The 22,401-nt window shown below is 39.5% G+C and overlaps 2 protein-coding genes across 2 annotated transcripts in view; both read left to right on the top strand.

The window, feature by feature from the left end:
• The window catches only part of ntm (neurotrimin), a 546,008-nt gene that overhangs the window by 149,430 nt on the left and 374,177 nt on the right, over window positions 1-22,401 (top strand). The gene's annotated exons all lie outside the window — the stretch shown is intronic.
• LOC118564616 (piggyBac transposable element-derived protein 3-like) lies at window positions 10,498-13,169 on the top strand. Its single transcript, XM_036143493.1, has 2 exons — window positions 10,498-10,701; window positions 11,278-13,169. The coding sequence occupies exon 2, from the start codon at window positions 11,441-11,443 to the stop codon at window positions 12,767-12,769; it is 1,329 nt and encodes a 442-aa protein (XP_035999386.1). The 5' UTR covers window positions 10,498-10,701; window positions 11,278-11,440; the 3' UTR covers window positions 12,770-13,169.

Below are 22,401 nucleotides of genomic sequence, written 5' to 3'. Positions count from 1 at the left end.
TGCATGGGAGCAGTGTTGTATAGTAACGAAGTAAAAATACTTCACTACTGTACTTAAGTATATTTTGGAGTACTTTATACTTTTCTCGAGTATAAAATTTTTTGATAACTTTTACTTTTACTTCACTATATTTCTGAACTTAATTGCATACTTTTACTCCAATACATTTTCAATGTTTGGTTTAGTTACTCATTACAAAAAGAGAGAGAGAGAGAGAGAGAGAGAGAGAGAGAGAGAGAGAGAGAGAGAGAGAGAGAGAGAGAGAGAGAGAGACACACTCACGCACGCAAGTATTTTGACACCACCTACTGATTGACTGCAACAAAGTCAGGACTTGCCTGCACTTATTCATGACCACCAACAGGATAAGAAGCTGGTTCAGTGGTAAATCAGGTTAAATTAACCTTGTGGTATAGGTAAAGCATCTAATAGCAGAGAGTCCTAATTTTACTAACTAACTAAATGATAACCTGCAGGTGTATCTATTAGCAGGTTTACCACTTCCTGTAGGTTGGCTGGACCTGGTTTATCAATTAACCATGTTCTTAGTAAACACCCCCTGGTCTAAATTTTGCCTGCACTTGGTTGTGTGTTGGTTGCTTAGCACTGACCTTACTTAAAGAAGGAAAACTGAAGGCTCACAAAATGGTTGTATTTTCTGTCTAAACTTCGTCTAAATTTCTCCTGCACTTGGTTGTTTATATTATTTTAAGTGAATTTGACTTTCAAAGTTTACCAAAATCTAAAAATGTCATTCAAACTGCATTTGCTTTGTTTTACTTTTTACTTTTACTTTTTATTACATTACTTGAGTACATCTATTTTTACAGTAATTTTCATACTTAAGTACAAGACATTTCAGATACTTTAAGACTTTTACTCAAGTAACATTTCAGTCAGTGACTTGGACTTTTACCAAAGTCATATTTTGGAGAGGTAACTATACTTTTACTTGACTCCAAGATTTCAGTACTTTATACAACACTGCATGGGAGTTTGCCCAACCAGTCTACATGTGCTTGGAGAAGGCATTTGACGGTGTCTTCCGGGGATCCTGTGGGGGGTGCTCTGGGAGTATGGAGCACATACTGTTAATAGCGAATTCAAGCTAAATTATAACATTGTAACTTTATTTCAGTGCTTCATTATTTTTTGTTACATATTAATGACACCCAAATAATGAAGGGGAGGAGTGGCTACCAAAACATTTTTTTTTTTGCTTTTTTTGTTATCAAAAACATTTTTTGTTACAAAAAAAACTTTCGTAATGAAAATGTTACTGGGTGTCTCAGAGCATTGTTTTGCTGCATTCATCAGCAAGCACAGTGTCTACACATTTATAGCAGCGTTGGCATCCCAAAATAATAAAAAGTCCACACCTCTTGATCCACTAAAGAAATTCCATCAAGATAGGACTGTTTTCCATGAGGGGTTTTGGGATAATTAAATTTAATACCATGAATGTTTGCACATTGTTAACATAATTTTTATCGTCAGTTTACATTGGTTACAGGGGATGAGAAGGCAACAATGATCTATTTAAAGCTTAATTATCTTACTTTAGCATACATTATTGTAGATGAAGTCTTTATTGTTTACTTGTTCAGTTTATGACCTGATTAGTTTTCTGACTTGCCAACACAAACACCTTAATAAGTGCAATTGGGGACAGTAAACAGAGTTTGAGTATATTGGAAAATAACATTTCTCCCCCATGGTGATCACACATGCTGTAGAAGATACTGCAATATCTCATTATGAGCCACCCCCAACCTGCCTTAAATGTGTTTTTCATTCTTTCCACTGAGCCTGTTTCTGTCTCACAGGTCTCAGGTTTATATTTATTTCTAATCTGAGAATTTCAGAGGGAACATGCTTCTACACAGTTGTCAAAGCTCCTACCAGTGACAAATTAGCTCATCTGAACCACAGTGAGGTAACATTCTTGCATGCAAGTCTTTTGCTTTCCAGCTAAATATTAGGATTTTGCAGAATTTTATAAACCAACATTTCGGGTTTTTTTCTCTTCTTTGTTTGCTTTGCTGGGAGCCTGAAATCACAACCTGGCAGTCTAATTGTTATTCTTAGTAACTTTCAGATTGACAGGCATTGCTGGCTTTGTACAGCTTTAACATACCACATGTGGAATAGCAAATCTACCCCATTTTCCATCATGTATGAAGAGAGAGAATTTTTGAGTACTTGAAAATTTTCTTGGATTTAAACTTATTTTGAAAATTTTATCTAAGTACCATGTTTTCCTCATCTGACTTGTTTATAATAACAGTTTATTTGTAACTATGTAGACTACAACGCAGGGTTTTTGAGCATCTCATTAAATTTTCTTTATAGACAGTTGTAGTGGTAATGCTTCTGGCCGGATTGTTCTTGGTTCTGCTGGGAAAGATGAGGGCAGTGGTAAATGACAGGGCTGAGATTGATGGAAAGGTAGAGAGGGTTGAACTCACGGAGGCTGGTGCTTGGCAGGACTCCGGGGGGAAGTGTGTCCTTGGTCCAGGTGTTATCCAGTGACTCTCTCCAGTGTTGTTTGAGATGGAGGGTGGACAGGCAGGTGAGTGCAAGGAGGAGGACCCAAGCAGACTGACAGTCAGAGGGCTCCAGGCCTCCAAGAGAGTCCAGGCTTGGAAGCTTCTTGGATTCTCGGTTGATTTTCTGGAAGAGATCAAAAGCACAGAGTTAGGGTTGGCTTGGAAGAACTCGGGACGGAGTTTAAAGTCGGTCATGTACCACGCTGGTAGCGAGAAAGAACTGATGTCCTCCTCCTGGTCTCGGCTCCTTAAGTAGGTGCCTTAATCAGCCGAGACGCAAAACACCTGCACGTCACACCCTGTAGCAGAGAGAGAGGGAGAGAGACCCACACCTAGACCAAGTCAATTTAGATAATTTGTGAGGACTTAGTCCTCTACAGCATTTCCCAAGATAGAAGAATCTTTGACCAGAGTCCTGGGACCTCTCTCATGACCTTTCCTGACAATATTTTTTTAGTACAATATTTTAAAAAATCCAATCATACTGGCGTACAGCCTCATTCAGATCCATTTACATTCTGTTTAATGCTATTTATAATACAATAGAGTCCAAAAAGATCAACTGAAAGAGATTATATAGTTTAATTACACACAGCCTGATGTTTTCAAACCGTTAAATATGATTTTTCCACAACTATTGAAACATGATATTTAAGATTAAATAATTACATCTGTAACGAAACATATATGGAGGACCCAGAATTCAGCCAGACAGAGTACATGATGTTTAAGACAATTTATTGGCAGGTCAGGCAATGGGTAGGAACCAGAATAACTGAAGCAAGCAGAATGGAGAAAAGGATAATCAGAATCTGTGGTCCAGAAACCAGTCCAGGGTCAAGCCAGATAATCAGAAGTCCAGGTAATGTCCAGAACACAAAGTCAGGGTGTAGCAACAGGTCCGGTAACCAGCAGGCGATCAGATCCGATACGGGCTAGGCAACCTCAGAAAACAACAAACAGATACTGATCAGAACACAGACAGGCAGGCAGACAGAAGCATGCTGGATATTGACTCACTGGAGGTTGTCAATGATCTGGCGACGAAGGGTAGACTTAGGCGGGTATAAGTAAGGGGATGAACAGGTGACTGAAGCTGAATACAAATTACAGGTAACAGGTGGAACTGATCTAAGGAAGGGTGGTGGCTAGAGGTGGGCTGAACTGACTGGTTAATGACTGGTGACAAGAGTGACAGGCAAACTGATTGGGTAGTGGCTGAGATGTGAACTGAAATGACTGGTTAGTGGCTGGTGACAGAGGATTGACAAATTAAATGAAGAAAAGTTCAAAACTAAAACTAAAAGAAACCCAAACTATGACATCAGACTAATAAAAACATTTTTATACAAATATGTAGGTTTAATGAAAGAAAATGTTTAATACCTTCTTAAAGGTTAATATTTTTATAAGGTACCTTTAATCTGACAAATGAGCCCCATCATAAGGCATACTCAAATGTATTATAATTTATTGCAGATTAATAACAAGTTGTCTATCTAAGGAAGTCTAGGTGGTTCCATTGAGTTATTGGCATTGCACCATCTTTTCTCCTGAGTGAGCATGTGTAGACAGTGGGCATAAACCAATGCCTTTTAATGAAAATAAGAAACCTCCAGAAGCACCAGGCTCAGAATGAGGAGCCATTTGCTGTGACTTAGTAGAGGTTTATGACACAAGGAAAGCAATGTAAAAAAGAAAGAAAAGACAGGAAATATATGCATTTGTCCAGGAGTTTATTTGTATAGGAAAGATAAATGAAGAGAGCTTACATATTTAATGTCAGCCTTTTTTCAACTAGAATTATTTGTCATAGAACCGACAAATAAAGAAGTGGGTGTTATGCGTAATACAGGAGAACCCGATATTCAGCCAGACAACAGGGCTACGTTTTCAAAAGTATATTAAAAAGATGAGTAGTGGTAGACAAAGCAGACAGGCAAAACCAGATTGGACAGATGAGGAGTGGCAGGGGATTCACAGACATTTTTAACACCTCACTGGCGACATGTCACGTGCCAGCCTGCTTCAAATCCTCTACCATCATCCCTGTTCCCCAGAAGCCAAGGACCACAGGACTTAATGACTTTAGACCCGTCGCTCTGACCTCTGTGGTTATGAAGTCCTTTGAGCGCCTTGTGCTTTCCCACCTTAAAGAAATCACTGATCCCCTCCTGGACCCCCTACAGTTTGACTACAGAGCCAACAGGTCTGCAGACGACGCTGTCAACCTGGACCTTCACCACATCCTCCATCATCTGGACTCTGCAGGAACCCACGCCAGGATCCTGTTTGGGGATTTCAGCTCTTCATGGTGCAGTTCTACTCCTCCATCATTGAGTCCATCCTCACCTCCTCCATCACCATCTGGTACGCTGGTGCCACCGCTAAGGACCAGAGCAGACTGCAGCGTGTCATCCGGTCTGCAGAGAAGCTGATTGGCTGCAATCTTCCATCTCTCCAGGACCTGTATGCCTCCAGGACTCTGAGGCGTGCAGGAAGATTGTGGCTGATCCCTTCACCCCAGTCACAGACTATTTCAGAAACTTCCCTCTGGCAGGAGGCTGCGCTCCATCAGAACCACAACCTCACGCCACAAGAACAGTTTTTTCCCATCTGCTACCGTCCTTATGAACAAGGCCAAGAGCCGCCGTGACACTGGACACTGTCTCTCTACCCCGTTCAGGACTTACAAGCTACACCAACATAGCATCTCCAGACCTTCTGTGTTACATTAACGCACAGTCTACCGTGTATTTAGCTCTCTGTATATATATATCTATTCCATTTTATTTTGTTTTGTGTGCACCATCAACACCAAGTCAAATTCCTTGTAAGTGCAAACCTACTTGGCAATAAACTGGATTCTGATTCTGAGGTGCAGCAGGCAAGCAGAACCACACTGACCGGGGGTTGCTGGCAGAGACAGAACAAACCAGATGACAACAGGAGATGACCAGAACAGACAATGTGGACTAAGCAACCACCAGAATATGCTGAGGAAGCAGCTGGAACACACAGGGAACTAGGCAGAATTTGATCAGCACGCCAGCACTGGAAGCACAAATCAGTAAGAGCTGACCAAGAACAGGGAAATAGAGTCCAGTTGGCAGAGCACAAAGGAACTGGTAGGAACCCAGTGCCAGTGCACAGTAGGCAACACGAGATGCTGATGGGTGAATGACTGAGGCAGGTAATAAATAGGCATGTGAAAAGGTGAGCAGAGTGGACTCTAATTAGTGCAGCAGGTGGATCTGATCAAGAGCAGAGTTGTAGCTAGAAGTAGACTGAGCTGATTAGATGATAACTGGTGACAAACATGAGAGGTGACAGGGCTTATACTAGAAAAAGTCCGGAAAATTCCAACACAAACAGACGAGGGGCTTTGGGCAGCAAAGAACAAAAGGAAGGAAAATAGCTCAAGGAAAAATGCTAGAAAGATAAAAGCTAAAGTTGATGAAAGCCGTGGGTACGGGGAAAGAAAACAAGAAGAATGGAAAGCTATAATTACGCTTAACAGCATGAACGGACATTTTCATCCAGTTCAAATCACTAAAGCAATAGAGAAGGAAATAAAGATGATTAAATATGCTAAACTGCTGAATAATAGAAGAATCTTAATCTCAGCAGTAAGTAAAAAGCAGTATGATATTATGTTAAAAATGAAGGACCTCGGTGGAGAAAAAAATTTATGTACACAAACCATGAATGGCACCTAGATTAAGAGGAGTAATTTCATATGTTCCTCCAGAAATATCCATGGAAGAATTGAAGAAAGAAATAAGAGGTGGGAAAGTAACAGAGGCCAAAAGACTCCAAACAAAGGTGGTAGTAAAACAGATGCCTCCTGAAGTGAAAATTGGATGGATAAATTATAAAGTTAGGGAATATATTCCATAACCGTTAAGGTGCTTTAAATGTAATGTCCAAATCCAAATCCGTTACACAAGAAGGCAGTCCAAGGGTAGAGATTTCAGGAGACGGGGGACCAGGCAGACAGACACAGGCTGGGAACAGGCAGGCTCAAATAACAGGTAACAGGTCAGAGTCGGATAACCTTCCAGCTTAGTCAAATAACGCTGAAGGCAAGGCAAGGCAAGGCAAATTTATTTATATAGCACAATTCAGTACAAGACAATACAAAGTGCTTTACATGATTAAGATATACCAAAATAATAAAATGTAGATAGAAAAAAGAATAAAAGCAAGTAGGGATAGAATGTAGTAACAAAAAAGAACATTAAAAACAGTAAAACTGTTTAACTAGAACAGTCAAAGGCAATTTTAAACAGATGTGTTTTTAATCTTGATTTAAAAGAACTCAGGCTTTCCGCACTTTTACAGTTTTCTGGAAGTTTGTTCCAGATAAACGGGGCATAGGAACTAAATGCTGCTTCTCCTTGTTTAGTTCTGGTTCTAGGTATGCAGAGCAGGCTGGAGCCAGAAGACCTTAATGGTCTGGATGGTTTATACGCTGATAACAAGTCTGTGATGTATTTAGGTGCTAAGCCATTTAGGGATTTATAGACTAACAGAAGGATTTTAAAGTCTATTCTCTGAGATACAGGGAGCCAGTGTAAGGACTTTAGAACTGGGGTTATGTGCTCTACTTTCTTAGTCTTAGTGAGGATGCGGGCAGCAGCGTTCTGGATCAGCTGCAGCTGTCTGATCCACTTTTTAGGAAGTCCTGTGAAAACACCGTTGCAGTAATCAATTCTACTAAATATAAACGCATGGATTAGTTTTTCCAGATCCTGCTGAGACATCAGTCCTTTAATCCTAGAAATGTTCTTCAGGTGATAGAAAGCTGACCTTGTAATTGTCTTACTGTGAAGCTCAAGACAATCTGGCACTGGAGGCTGAAACTGACTGGGCCTTTATGCAGCTGGAAACAGGTGGAGCCAGTAAAGGTTAATTGCAGAGGGGTGAAGAATGAATAGCTGCTGATAGAGAGAATGGTCAGCTCCAGCGCCAGGATCATTACATTAAATGCCAGAGAATGGGACATACAGCACAACAGTGTAAATGGAGGCAAATATGTGCAAAATGTGGGGGAGAACATGCGTATGGCAAATGAGGATGTAAAATTAAAATGCTGTAATTGTGGGGAAGAACATAATGCTGCCTATGCTGGATGTGAGGTTCAAAAACAAGCAAAAAAGTGCAGAGATATAAAATCTTTAACAAGGTGTCATATGCAGAGGCTGTACGAAACCTTGGTGGAATGGAACAAATTAGATTAACAGAATATCAACAAAAATTCAATTATGGTACGAGACAGGAAGAAGGACTACCCCAGAGAATATACACAAGGAAAGTTCAACCAGAAAGAACATAGATTCCACAGCAGACATGTAGTCATAAGTGTATAATGGAAGAAAATGCAATGATTATAGAAAAGAAGGGATTTGTAGCTTTCATATGCAAAGTCATCAATGTTACATCAAGACAACAAAGAAAAAGTGATAGAATCAAGACAGTGGTAGAAGCTGCCGTGGAGTTTCTAGACATCAAAGACATTGAAGCTGAAGATATACATGCGATGCTAAGTATCAATAATGATGGAGGGTGTCAAAGTATCAATTAAACTTATAACGGTACTCCACTTCTTACAATGGAATGCCAGAAGTTTGATTGCAAATGGACAAGAACTTAAAAAGTATGTAATATATTCCGAAGTTAAACCTGATGTTATTTGTGTACAAGAAACATGGCTAAAACCTCATCTTGATTTTATTCTACCTGGATATGAATCTGTTAGATTAGATAGAGATGGTAAGCAGGGTGGCGGATGTGCAACATTTGTAAGGGAAGAAATACCATTTCGAGGAATAGTAAACTCAACAGAAACAGAACGTGTAATAATTGAAATATACAGTACAAATCAGATAAAAAATTAACTGTAATCAATCTATATAACCCTTGTAAACCATTGAAATTACAACCATTAGAAAACATAAGAATAGGAAATGGGAAAGAAATATGGTGCGGAGACTTCAATGCACATAATTATCTTTGGAGAAGTAAGCATACTGATAGTAATGGAGAAGTAGTAGAAGAATTAATGGATGTTAGAAAACTAGTATGTATAAATAATGGAAAAGGGACAAGAATAGATATACATTCTAGCGCGCTTACATGTATTGATATCAGTATAGTATCTAATACCCTGGCAAATTCATGTGAAGGGAATGTTAAGGAAAGCACAAGTATTGGAAGTGATCATTATCCAATAATATTTTCTATAAATGTTAAAATAGATATACAAGAAAGGCCTATTCATAAGAAATGGAAGTTCGAGAAAGCAGATTGGAAAATATTTTAAGAAATATGCAACACATCAGTAGAATCAATTTACATGAAGGAAGATATTGAGGAATGTTCTTCTGAGATCACTCAGATAATTTTAAATGCAGCATTAAAGGGTATACATTTATTTAATACATTTTGGAAAGAAGGTAAAATGCCAAAAGATGGAAAAGTGTGTTAATATTGCCTTTTAATAAGCCTGGGAAAAATCCTAATAATGTTGGAAATTATAGACCTATTGCTCTAACATCGCATTTATGTAAATAGATGGAGAAAATTCTAGTAAGAAGACTAAATTATACTCTTGAGAAAAAATTAATATATGCACCATATCAAAGTGGGTTTAAAAAAAGACGTTCTACTATAGATGCTGTCGTGAAAGTAAGCAATGAAATGGAAAAAGCATTTAAAATGAAAGAAATAATGAGCATTGTGTTCTTAGACATAGAAAAAGCTTACGATTCAATGTGGCGGGAAGGATTTTATTAATTAAAGTAAACATGATGGGAATTAGAGGTAGATTTTATAACTGTGTTGTAGATTTTCTAACAGAAAGAAGAATTGCAGTTAAAGTAGGATCTGAAATCTCGGAACAATTTGAAATAAACAGTGGAATCCCACAAGGAAGTGTTATTAGTTCAGTGTTATTTAATAGAATGATTAATGATATTTTTATGAATTTGGATAGAAGGATTGGTTCAGCTTTGTATGATGATGACGGGGGCCATTTGGACAACAGGAAGAAATTCCATAACAGTAAGAAGTAAAATCAAGGAGGCAATAAGAACAATTGAAAAATGGTCATATAAATGGGGCTTTAAGCTCTTGTCAAGTAAATCTTGTCATATATGTACAAAAATGAAAAAGATAGATGGACAGAGTATGGAATTATATGGTCACAAAATGGACACAGTAAGGCATTTTAAATATCTGGGTATATGGGTAGACCAAAAAGGAACATGGAGAACACATATAGAAAAAGTAGAGTAACCAAATGTAAAAAAATCATAAATCTCATGAGAGCAGTAGCAGGAAAAAAAATGGGGAGCAAATAAACAATTATTGGTGCATATCCATAAGGCTTTAATGAGATCAATAATAGACTATGGGTGTTATGTATGTGGAGCAGCAGCTAAAACAAATGTAATGAAAATAGAGTAATTAATAAAGCAATGAGAATTTGTACTGGTGCAATAAGATCAACACCAACTAAAGCAATGCAGGTAGAGTTAGGAGAAGTGCCTTTAGATTTAAGAACAGATCAGCTCATGCTTAAGTACTGGTGTCGTTTACGTGGATGTGAAAATGAAAACATGAGAAAAAATGTTATACAGGAGTGTTGGGAATATAATTATTTTAAAGGTAAAAGTTTTGGATGGACAACAAAAGATAAATCAGAAGAATATAAAATAGGAAATATATGGCTTAATTCACAAAGACCTATTAGTAATATCCTTAGTTGGTTATTTCAAAATACCGAGATAGATTTTAATATAATGGAATTAGAAAAAGAGTGGGAAGGCAGCGGGAAAGGTCAACTGGCAAATCATTATATAAAAAACTAATATTATAGCTCTTTATATATATATATATATATATATATATATATATATATATATATATATATATATCCTCCTAAGACCCAGCCCATTAACTTATGTCCACTGTAGCGGACATTTGAGTTTCATCCCTCTCCTTTAAATCTTTTGTGCTAGTCTCAAGAGGACATCCTGGGCTTTTCAGTGATATGTTATTTGATTGGCTGGTAGGCCGGAAACCCCCTCTATCTTTCAATCCAAAATGGATGCCATAGGAACAAGCACATTTTATGGAAAGATAAGAGGTGAGTCAAATATTGTTTGTCAATGGTTTTGTTACTTTGATAATCATATATTTTCTTGTTCATTAAGGTGTTAGGAATCATATATTTAGTTCTGATAGCAAATACATTATGTATCTTTTGAAAAATTTGCCATTTTATGAATGTCTACTATAGTGGACATCAGGACTATCTTCATGTAAATAATGACTCCACATTTTTATAGGAAACAGAACTGAAGCAGAAAGAATTCTTCACAAAATAATCGAGGGAGATTCAGATTTAGAGTTGTCAGATGATGAGAGAGATGAGGATGAGTTTCAACCAGTGAGAGAAGACGGCAATGAAGAAGAGGAAGATGATGCAGAAGGCTCAGTTGAAGGGACAGATGCAGACACAGAGTCAGACACAGACAGGGATGAGCAGGAAACTTGACGCGGGGGGCGTCGAGTTTCCTGCTCATCCCTGTCTGTGTCAGGGAACTGCATCAAACATCGACCCCCGTCGATGTTTGATGCAGTTCCACAATTTTAAATTTAGCTGCATTGAGTATATAAACTGTTATTTATCATTTATTAATCTTTTTTTCCTTCCGATCAGATTTGCACCTGTGTTATCTGAGCTTCCTGTGTGTCAAGATGACCCTACAACACGTGCAGACTGGAGTCCAATTAAATACTTTTCACAGTACATTGACAACAAGGTCTTTGAAGATTTGGCAACATACACAAATCAAAGAGAGCTGCAAAGCAGAGGAGTGTGTATGAAAACTACGCCACAAGAAATAAAAATCTTCTTTGGCATTTTAGTCCACATGGCCTGCCTTGGCTATCCCAGAATTAAAATGTTTTGGGCCAAAAAAACTAAAGTGCCAGTCATAAGTAGCAAAATGTCTAGGCATAGATTCTTCAGGATAAGAAACTCCCTCAAGATTGTCAATGACCTGGCTGTAACAGAGGAAACAAAGAAGGCAGATATTCTTTGGAAAGTTAGGCCAATACTCGATCGAGTACGGCAAGGCTGTCTCAGCCTTGCAAAGCGAGAGACGGTCTGCATTGATGAGCAAATCATCCCGTTCACAGGCCGTTGTCCAGTCAGGCAATATGTTCCTGGCAGGCCAAACCCTACTGGCCTAAAGGTCTTTGTCCTTGCATCCCCAAATGGTCTGATGCTTGATTTTGAAGTCTACCAAGGGAAGAATACCTTTACAGTCCAAAGGTTAGGAGTTGGAGCTGCAGCAGTTCTACGGATGGTTGAATCTGTTCCAAAAGGAAGCCACATATTCTTCGACAGGTACTTCACAACCATAGATCTATTGGATGCATTGCTGGCAAAGGGCCTTCCTGCAACTGGAACTATAATGAAGAACCGTGTCCCAAAGCTGTGCCAGCTGCCAGAAGACAAACAGTTGAAAAAAGAGGGGAGAGGAACATCAGTGTCAGTGGCCAGAAAGAGTCCTGAGCTGGCCATCACAAAATGGTTTGACAACAAACCAGTGCTCATGGCATCCACTGTACATGGGAAAGACCCGGAAGACATCTGTACCAGATGGTCCAAGAAAGAAAAGCACATGGTCCAGGTTAAAAGACCAGCAGTAATTAAGCAGTATAATGACAACATGGGTGGCGTGGATCTTTGTGATCGCATGCTTAGCTTCTATCGTATGTCAAGCAGGACCAGGAAATGGACATCGCGTGTGATCAGTCACTTCTTTGATGTTGCCCTCACAAACTCCTGGATACAATACAAGTCTGACAGCAAAGCTCTGCACAGAGCATCCAAGAACACACATCAGTACCTGGACTTCAAATTAGTCCTAGCTGAAGAGCTGTTGGAGAGTCCGGAACTGGATAACAGCTGTGAAGAGAGTGAGGATGATTATGAGCCACCATCTAAAATGAGGATCCCACAACCAGAGCCATCTGTGCGCAGACTAGGAGCCACGCACATGCCTGAGATGATGGATACCAAGCATGCAGAAAGATGCAGAAATAAGGGCTGCAAGAGCAAGACGTACGTGAGATGTACCAAATGCAAGATGTTCCTCTGCATTGCCAAAAAGAGAAATTGCTTCCAGGACTATCACCACTAACAAAGAACATACTAAGAACAAAATAAAGAGTGAAGGAAAAACTAGATTGGATTCAGTTTGACAGAAGAAATAAATCCCCAAAAAATCAGTTTCACATTAGTTCTATGTTCATTTTTCAAATAACTCAAGGATTCAAGGGGGCCAATAAAAGGTTTGAATAGTAAATATATTTTTGCAAAATGTAAGGAAAAGTTCAAGAATAATAAATGTGTCTATTTTATAATCAAAATGTCTGTATTCTTGTATAATAGTCAATTTACAGCCTAAAATGTTTGTATTCTTAGTTAAAAAAAACCTCTATAATCTGGTAAAATTTTTATCTACCAAATGTGTCTGTTTTCGTACTCAAATGATCCTGTTGTCCACTACAGTGGACATGCTGTAAAATAAAAATAAAGAATAAAAATAAAAATGTGTGAATTGTAGGATGTTTTTTTTAACCCTAAACAGGTATGGAATCACAAAAAATATGATTAGGAAAAAAAATATTTTCCTTGGTTCTCAGGAGGATATATATATATATACAGATGTATCTAAAGATTAAAAAGAAAAAGTAGGTATAGGAATATACATTCCAATGATGAAGATAAGCATTGGGAAGAGATTACCTGATCAGATGTCAGTGTACACAGCAGAAATGATGGCAATAATTATAGGACTACAGTGGATAGAGAAGGTAAAACTAGATAGAGTAGTTTGTTGTGTCGATTCTTTAGCAGCCCTTTACAGTATCCAAAATATGAAAGAAAAGATTTAGATAATATTTTATTTTTAAATTTTCAGTAGAAATGGACAAAAACAACAACAATCAACAACAACAATCAGGCTCAGACATAAAAAAAATAAAATAAAAAAATAAATAATAATAATAATAATAATAATAATAATAATAATAATAATAATAATAATAAACGGTTACAACAGACAAATGAATGGAAGAATAACAAACCTGCCAGTCACAGATAGGCCGAATATACACATTGTCTCAACCAAGTCCCAGGTAAATAGTCTGGTGAGGCTCTCATCCTATTCTGGTCATATCCAGATGGGTCAGAAATGGATCCCAGATAGCTGAGAACTTTTCAAGTGAATTAGCTCTCATAAACCGGAGTTTCTCCATTTGTATGACAGAGGTCATATCAGTCAGCCATCTCTGAAAGGAGAGAGGAGAGGTTGATTTCCAGTCCATCAGGATGAGCCTTTTAGCAACAATAATCCCCAGCATCAGGGATTGTTGCATTGCTGTGGGTATATTTGCTGTGGACTGTGAGCATCCAAGGAGAGCGAGTTCAGCATCTGGTTGCAAGGTTGTTTTATAAGCCCTGGAGAACCAGTCAAACAGCTTGTCCCAGAATCCTGTCAGTTGTGTGCAAAACCAAAAAGCATGAGACAGTGTACCCTCAGCCACTTTACATCTGTCACACATTGGTGAAACCAAGGGGGAAATCTTATGCAACTTAAGTTTAGAATAATGAAGGCGATGAACAACCTTAAACTGAATTAGCTGATGCCTGCAGTTGATGAAGCAGGATGATATCATGGCCAAACTCTTACCCCCCACAGCCTTTGACAGCCCAAAACCCAACTCCCCCTCCCAAGCCTTTTTTATTATCTGTGCAAACTTGAATACAGCCATCAAACAGACGTACAAAAGTAGAGATAAGATGCTTGGAGTCAGAAGGGCTATTCATAACGTCAAAAAATGCATGCTCTTTGGGGAGAGTTTGGAAGTTGGTGATTTTGGAACGAACGTAGTCTCTAATTTGCAGATAACGGAAATATTGTGAGTGGGGCAAATTGTATTTCACTCTTAGTTCATCAAAGGATGCAAAGCGTCCATTTATATAAAGATGCCTAATAGAGGCAAGACCCTTCTCCTTCCACATTTGAAAAGTTTTGTCTATTGTCGGAGGTATAAAGAGTGATTTCCACAGATTGGCGTTTGTGCGCATATTGCTGGCAGGCTCAGAACTCCTCTCACCTGATTCAGGATTCTAACAGAGTTTTTAATAACAAAAGTTTGACTTTTTATTATACCAGATGACTCTATCCTCGAGAACAGCAAAGCAGGCAGGGAAGACTGAACTACGGTTGTGGCTTCCATTTTCAACCATGAGGGGGACTCAGGAGCCAAACTGTCTGGATACCCCTGCCGCCAAAACATCAGAGCCCTGACGTTGGCAGCCCAGTAATAATGTTTGAATATTGGTAAACCAAGCCCCCCGTCTGATTTTGGTATTTGCAAATGGGCTTTTGAAATTCTATGATTTTTGTAGTTTCAGACATAAGACAAAATTATTGAATCAAGCTCTTTAAAAAAGGCTGCAGAGAGAAAAATGGGGAGATTCTGACAGAGATAAAGAAATCTGGGCAAAGAGACCATCTTAACTGAATTTATACGGCCGATCATTGACAAGGGAAGAATTTTCCAGGCTTCTATGTTTTGTTTAAGCCTGGCAATAAACTCTATAAAATTTAATTTGAAAATAAGTTTTGGGTCTTTAGGTATTGTCAGGCCAAGGTAGGTTAGGTGATCCTCCACTAATCTGAAAGGAATGGCCTTCAAGAAGCCTGGCGTTAAAGTGTTGGAAAGAGGCATAAATTCACTCTTTGCCCAGTTAATGGTGTATCCAGACATACTACCAAAGGATGTGATCAGATCTAATAAAAGAGGAACTGATTTCTCTGAATTTAGGCCAAGGATGACGTCATCTGCATATAGGCTAATGAGCATTTCAGTACCGCCCACCCCCAAACCCACAATTTCCGGGTGAGCTCTTATTTTTAGGGCAGGGGCTCCAGCGCGAAAAAAAGCACCGGCGACAGAGGGCAACCCTGCTGGACAGAACGAAATAAGGAGAATGAAGTTGACCGATCACCATTGGTCAGGATGGAGCACACTGGGCTGGCGTATATAATTTTCACCCAAGATATAAAAGAGTCACCAAACCCAAATCTGCGCAGCGATTCCAACATATATGGCCACTCGACTTGGTCGAAAGCCTTATGAGCATCGAGCGATAAAATCGCTGCTCCGTCGGTCTCTGTGTGGTTAGCATATATAGTGTTAAGCAGACGTCTTACATTGGAAAAAGTATATCTGCCAGGGATGAACCCTGTCTGGTCAGGGTGAATAATGGATGACAGGTGTTTGTTTAACCTAACAGCTAGTATTTTAGTTATTATTTTCCTATCGAAATTCTGGAGCGCAATAGGCCTGTAGCTGGCCGGGTCTGTTTTTTCTCTATTTTTCTTCAAAATGAGGGAAATGTTAGCCTCGTAAAGTGTTTTGGGTAGGTTTTTTCCCTTCTTTGAATCGGTCATCATTCTAAGAAGTAGTGGATCAAGAATGTTGGAAAATCTTTTATAAAATTTGCATCCGAAGCCATCAGGTCCAGCTGCTTTGCCCGATGGAAACAACTTAATTGCAGAGATTATCTCCTCCAATGCAAAGTCAGAATTTAGATCATCCTTGGCAGCATCACTAAGCTTAGGCAATGTAAGAGAATCAAAGAAATCGGCCAGGTCAGACTGAGTAACATTGCATTTGGAGGAATACAATTGCAATAAAAATCTCTGAAGCGATCATTTATTTCTTTAGGGTTGGTTAACAGAGTACCTGCTTTTGATTTAATGCAATGGATCGCTCTGGAGGCCTGCACACCCCTGAGCTGTCGCGACAGGAGCTCCGCCGGTTTATCCCCAAGTTCGAAGTTCTTCTGCTTAAGTTTCAAGAGAAGGTTATTAACCTGACCACCCAAAATGCAATTATATTCATACTTAAGCTTAATTATTTTATTGTAATCCTCAGAGGATTTTGAAATTCGATATCTAGCCTCGTAAATTGAAAGAGTGTTTTAAATCTCCCGTAAATGTTTTTCCCTAGCTTTTTTGGCAGACGATTCATAGGAGATAATGTCACCCCGGATAACAGCTTTTAACGTTTCCCAGAATCGAATCAGATACCTCACCGTTATCATTAGTTTCTATGAAATTATTTAACTTAGTAGAAATAGTCTCCACAAATTTGCCATCAGAAAGCAGTTGAAGGTTAAAACGCCAAGAGTAACTCTGTTTAGGAAGAGAGAGATTCAAAGACATTGACAGTGGGCTATGGTCTGAAATTAGTATATTGTTGTATTTGGTGTTGGCGACAGAGGTTATTAAATGAGAATCAATCAAAAAATAGTCTATCCTGCTATACAATTTGTGAACATGTGAGTAAAATGAATAATCTTTATCTGTAGGATGCTGGATCCTCCAGATATCCACTATATTCCTGGACTTAATCAGATTGTTTAGGGTCTGCACTGATGCAATGTTTGGAGGTGGACGTGAAGACAATCTATCTAAATAAGAATCCAAATAGCAGTTTAGATCACCTCCAATTATTATGTTAGTACTACTAGCATCTGGTAGAAGGTTGAAAACATCTTTAAAAAAATTAGGATTATCCATATTCGGACCATAGATATTTAAGAAAGTTAGAGGAAATGAGTTAATAGTCCCAGAAACTATAATGTACCTGCCATTAGGGTCTGCGGTGAGAGAGTTGAATTGAAATGGAACTCTTTTCTTGAAAAGGATAGCTACACCACGAGCGTGAGAAGTGAATGCTGATTGATATACCTGTGATATCCAGCTACATCTCAGTTTGCGTTGTTCAGTTGTTCTGACATGAGTTTCCTGCAGGAAAATCACATCTGCAGATAAGGATTTTAGATGCCAAAAGACTTTTCCCCTCTTAATAACATTACCAAGCCCCTTAACGTTCCACGAGACCATGGTGATGTTTCTGCCTCCTATTTGTATATTATCCCGAGACCCCTGCATCCTCCAACAAAGAGAGACGTCTTAAGGTTGAGCACTTACATCTTAAAAAATATAAACCAACTGGCAGCAATTGTAAGGCTTAATCTATGCCCGTATGGCAGTAATTCGGGAAAGACCTTTGAAACAACAGATTTATGTCTAAATGAAACACAAAGTGGACAGGTCCCGATGCTGCACTGATCTGCTGCTCAGTTGCCTTGCTCAGATAGTTGTCTCACCTTGGCGTAAATGAAGCATGTCAGTATTAATCTACTCTCCTTCACGTGCGCTGTTCTTTCCCAGGGACTGCGCTGCTTCTTTCGGGTCCACAAAGATCGCGGGTGCCCCGCCGTCGCGGGGGTAAACGTACAGCTTTGCCGGGTACCGTAAGGTGTGCTTGATTCCTTCATTCCGCAGAGCTCGTAACACTTCTTGGAAGGCGCGGCGCTGAGCCATAACCTCGTACGTGTAATCCGAAAAAATAAGGACCTTGCTGCTCTTGTACTCCATGGACTGTTGCCTGCCGAGACGAAGAATCACCTCCTTCTCCTGAAAGTGATGGATACGCGCCAGGATAATGCGTGGTCTGGCTCCGGCGGCTGGCTTCGGTTGGAGGGAGCGGTGCGCCCGGTCGACTTTGACTGGATGTGGAAAGCGCTCTTCACCAAGCAGTTTCGGGATTAACGTGGAGACGAATTCGGTGGGCCTGCCTTCTTCCTCCCCCTCAGGTATTCCCACGATTTTAATGTTATGCCTCCGGGAGTGGGCCTCCAGGTCAAGCACCTTAGTGTGGAGCTGGGTGTTGCATCTCGCCAGTTCAGTACACTTAGCTTCGAGCACTTGCATGCGGGTGTCGAGGTCGTTAGCAGCTTGCTCCTGGCCGGCCACACGGGCCTGTAGTTCGGCCTGAGAGGCCGAGAGTAACTGAAACTTAGTTTCAAAGGCGTCAAAACGGTCGTTAATGCATCGTAGGATTGACTCTGACATCTCTTTGCATAGTGCCTTACACATGTGATAAGTTTTATCTGGAGGCATATCTGACTTGGCAGGAGAGTCGCCGCTGTAGCCAGTCACGGTGTTAGCTTTAGCTCCCGCGGCTTGGCTGTCCGCAGTTTTGACTTTGCTGGAAGTGTTTGGCTTCGGCATGTTGATTCTTCAGCACAGTAGAGGCCTTAGAGAGGTGTGTATTCACACACTTTGTGTCTATGAGCAGGGAAAGCGCAGTTTCAGGATGATTTTTAAGTCGCAGAGAGGAGCACCAGCAAAACACGTCTACATTGTTCGCATGCACACTAGCGCCCCCCAAAGAAAAGATTTATTATTAGAAATTCATCAAAGTTTATTCAGAATACAAAAACTTTATATAAATGTAAATTTTTGTTGGATTCCAGCCCATGTAGGAATAAATGGGAATGAAAGAGCAGACCAAATAGCTAAAAAATCAATTAGAACAAATAATATTATAAACATATCTTATGGGAAAGGAGAAGCTAAGACAATAATCAAAAAAGAAATAAAGAAAAAATGGCAGGATAGATGGAACATGGATAAAAGTGGAAGAAATTATTATAGTGTGCAGAAATCTATTAATGCCAAGGGTGTGCTTAGAAAGAATCGAAGAGAGACTGTTTTGACAAGACTAAGATTTGATCATACTGGGTTACATAAAACATTATTTTTATTAAGGAAAAGTGAAACAGATGAATGTATAGAATGTAAAGTAATAGAAATGTTATTCCAGTTGAAGTTGCTGAACTTCTTGTTTGTAAGGCGTATTGTGTCACTTCCTGTTGTCACAGTGTGAATTTGCGGTCTGTTGCTCCAGACTCGCTCTTATCTTTAATTTCTTTGCTGTAACATCTGTTTCTAACACATAAGCACTTGCCTCCCACTCCATCGGGTGCACCTTTCCCGTGGCTCGCTTCAAAAAAATTAAATGTTCCCTTTTTGAAGCCACGGTTCACCAGCTCTGTGGTCAAGAGGTAGAAATTTCCCTTCTGCCTATATTGTGTTGTAGGGCCATCACTAAAGAAATGCACCACCTCAATAGAAGGATGTGAGGCCTTAACTTCATCGAGAATGGGGGACAGATGTGCCCATATGGCAGGAGGGCCCTTCTCTTTAGATTAAGAAATTGTGCCAAAGCACATGTGCTCTGCGGTCCCCCCAACATAAAGAACTCCTGTGTGGAGGGTAGCTTGTTTCTGGTTAAAGTGCATTGCTTGTATTTCAGATGAAAGCTTACATGAATAGTTTTCAGAAAAATCCACGTGAATTAAGCATTCGTTGTTGGACATATTTAGCCTCAATTCACGGTAATGTGAAAATTTACTTTTGATGTTAAATACATGCCGTTTCAAATGGGTCAATTGATCTTGAAACATCCCCAGCATGTCTCCTAACTCTATTTCCTTTTTCTTCTTTGCTGTTATTCTCATAGGGACCGTTTCTTTGACACCATCATTGTTCTTCTTTTCTCTAATCACGCTTAGTTGACAATTTCCATATTTCTTCCCCATAACAAAAATGGTGGACCTAGCCTAGCTAACCACATGTCATTTTTTGAGCAGGTTAATGTAAGAATTCAACACAAAATTTCATTATAATAAATAAAACTTTTTAGCCATGACAATGTACATAACATAGTTGATGGTTAATAATACAGGTGTTGACAATATGCTTTTCTACATCAAATATTAAAAAAACTCAGAAGAGACTCACCATGGTGTGTTTGAAATTGCCTCCACAGAAGAAAATGACATCACATGCTGCTGGTCATATGGTCTTGGGACAAACCATTTTTGAGTTGCTGGGGGAGGTTTTGTTTGTAACATAGTTGACCAACATTTTGTGGACACGAATAAATTTATATATTTTAGGTATTAAAATAAATAACTCATATTTGAAACTATTATTTTTCTTTAATATTAAGACTTTTGAAAAAGATTGCAAAAATAATTTATTTATTTCAATGGTTTTAATGGATGTTTTTGGACCCTCAACTTTCTCACATTGAAATCGGACATGGACAGAACTGTACATTTAGGGTCATTATGACACATTTTAAGCCAAATTAAGAATATATTGCATTTATTGTCTGTGTGATGTTATTTCATGAAACAAGTTTACACATAAAATTCAATTTGTTTGAAGAAATTTGATTGTATAAGTATATTTAACATCAGCGGACATGCAATGTACCCTAAATTATAGAATCACCCACTTGTAATAAATGTAGTATTTTTGTAGCTTTTGATGCGAGGGTGTCATAATTGGAGACCCGGCTCCGTGCTATGGAAAAACCAGCTGATAGCCGCCCCGTTGCTAGCACGGAGCCACATAGACCTAGCGTTACTTCACTTAGTGGTCTTCCAGAAGCAGCACCCGTGCAGCCGGGTAACCAGGCCGGCTGGGTGACAGTTCGTAGGAAGCATAGCTCTAGATTCCAGCCCCAAGGTCACCCCCAACCCGTCTGCGTTTCTAACAAATTTTCCCCACTCAGCGACACACCCGCTGAGAAGCCAACAGCTGTCAAAACACTTGTCCAGGTAGCTTTCAAGGCTGGTCAAGGTCTCCACATCCAGTGTGTTTTATTGTGAACTATGAAACAATTGTTAATCAAGTGAATGCAAGTTAAACAAATGCAAGTTAAACAAATGTTCCCCACTCAGTGACACACCCGCTGAGAAGCTGACCCTTGTGATTGGGAGCTCAATAGCCAGAAACGTGGCACTAGAGACACCAGGGACCATAGTTAAATGCCTGCCAGGGGCCAGAACGGGCGACATAGAATCTTAACAGAAACTGCTGGCTATGGATAAGCGTAAATACAGTAAGATTGTTATTCACGCTGACACCAGGTCACGCCGATCGGAGGTCACTAAAGTTGGTGTTGCTTCGGTGTGTGAGTTTGCTAAAGCAATGTCGGACTCCGTAATTTTCTCTGGTCCCCTGCCTGATTTGACCAGTGATGACATGTTTAGCCGCATGTCATCATTCAACCGCTGGTTGTCTAGGTGGTGTCCTGAAAACGACGTGGGCTACATTGATAACTGGAGAACTTTCTGGGGAAAACCTGGTCTGATCCGGAGAGACGGCATCCATCCTACTTTGGATGGTGCAGCTCTTCTTTCTAGAAATCTGGCCGGATTTATTAGTTCTCCTAAATGCTGACAACCCAGGGTCCAGACCAGGAAGCCGAGCCGTAGTTTAACACACCTCTCTGCAGCTTCTGTACTGTTACCCACCCATTATCCTATTGAGACGGTGTCTTTCCCACGGCCAAAACTTAACAGATCAAAAACTGATCTAAAAGGAACAAATCATAAAAATCTAATAAAAATCAATACGGCTCACCTTGAACCAAAAAATAAAACAATTAAATGTGGTCTATTAAATATAAGGTCTCTCCCTCCAAAGACTTTGTTAGTTAATGAATTGATTTCTGATAATCAGATTGATTTATTTTGTCTCACAGAAACCTGGTTACAAGAGGACTACGTTAGTATAAATGAGTCAACTCCCTCCAATTATTCAAATTTCCACATTCCTAGATCTGTGGGAAGAGGAGGAGGAGCGGCAACCATCTTTCAGTCTGATTTATTAATTAGTCCAAGGCCAATTAATAACTACAGTTCTTTTGAACATTTAACCCTCAGTTTCCCTCATCCAAACTGCAAAGCAATAAAACCTCTTCTGTTTCTTGTTTTGTATCGTCCACCGGGCCTATACACTCAGTTTTTGGATCAGCTGTCAGACTTCTTATCTGATTTGGTGTTAAACACTGACAAGGTTATTATAGTGGGTGATTTTATCATCCA

This window comes from Fundulus heteroclitus, chromosome 11, assembly GCF_011125445.2.
Source record: "Fundulus heteroclitus isolate FHET01 chromosome 11, MU-UCD_Fhet_4.1, whole genome shotgun sequence".
In the NCBI taxonomy this organism is placed as follows: domain Eukaryota; kingdom Metazoa; phylum Chordata; class Actinopteri; order Cyprinodontiformes; family Fundulidae; genus Fundulus; species Fundulus heteroclitus.
The sequence above is the reverse complement of the archived record's forward strand: the minus strand, read 5'-3'. Positions and strand labels throughout refer to the sequence as shown.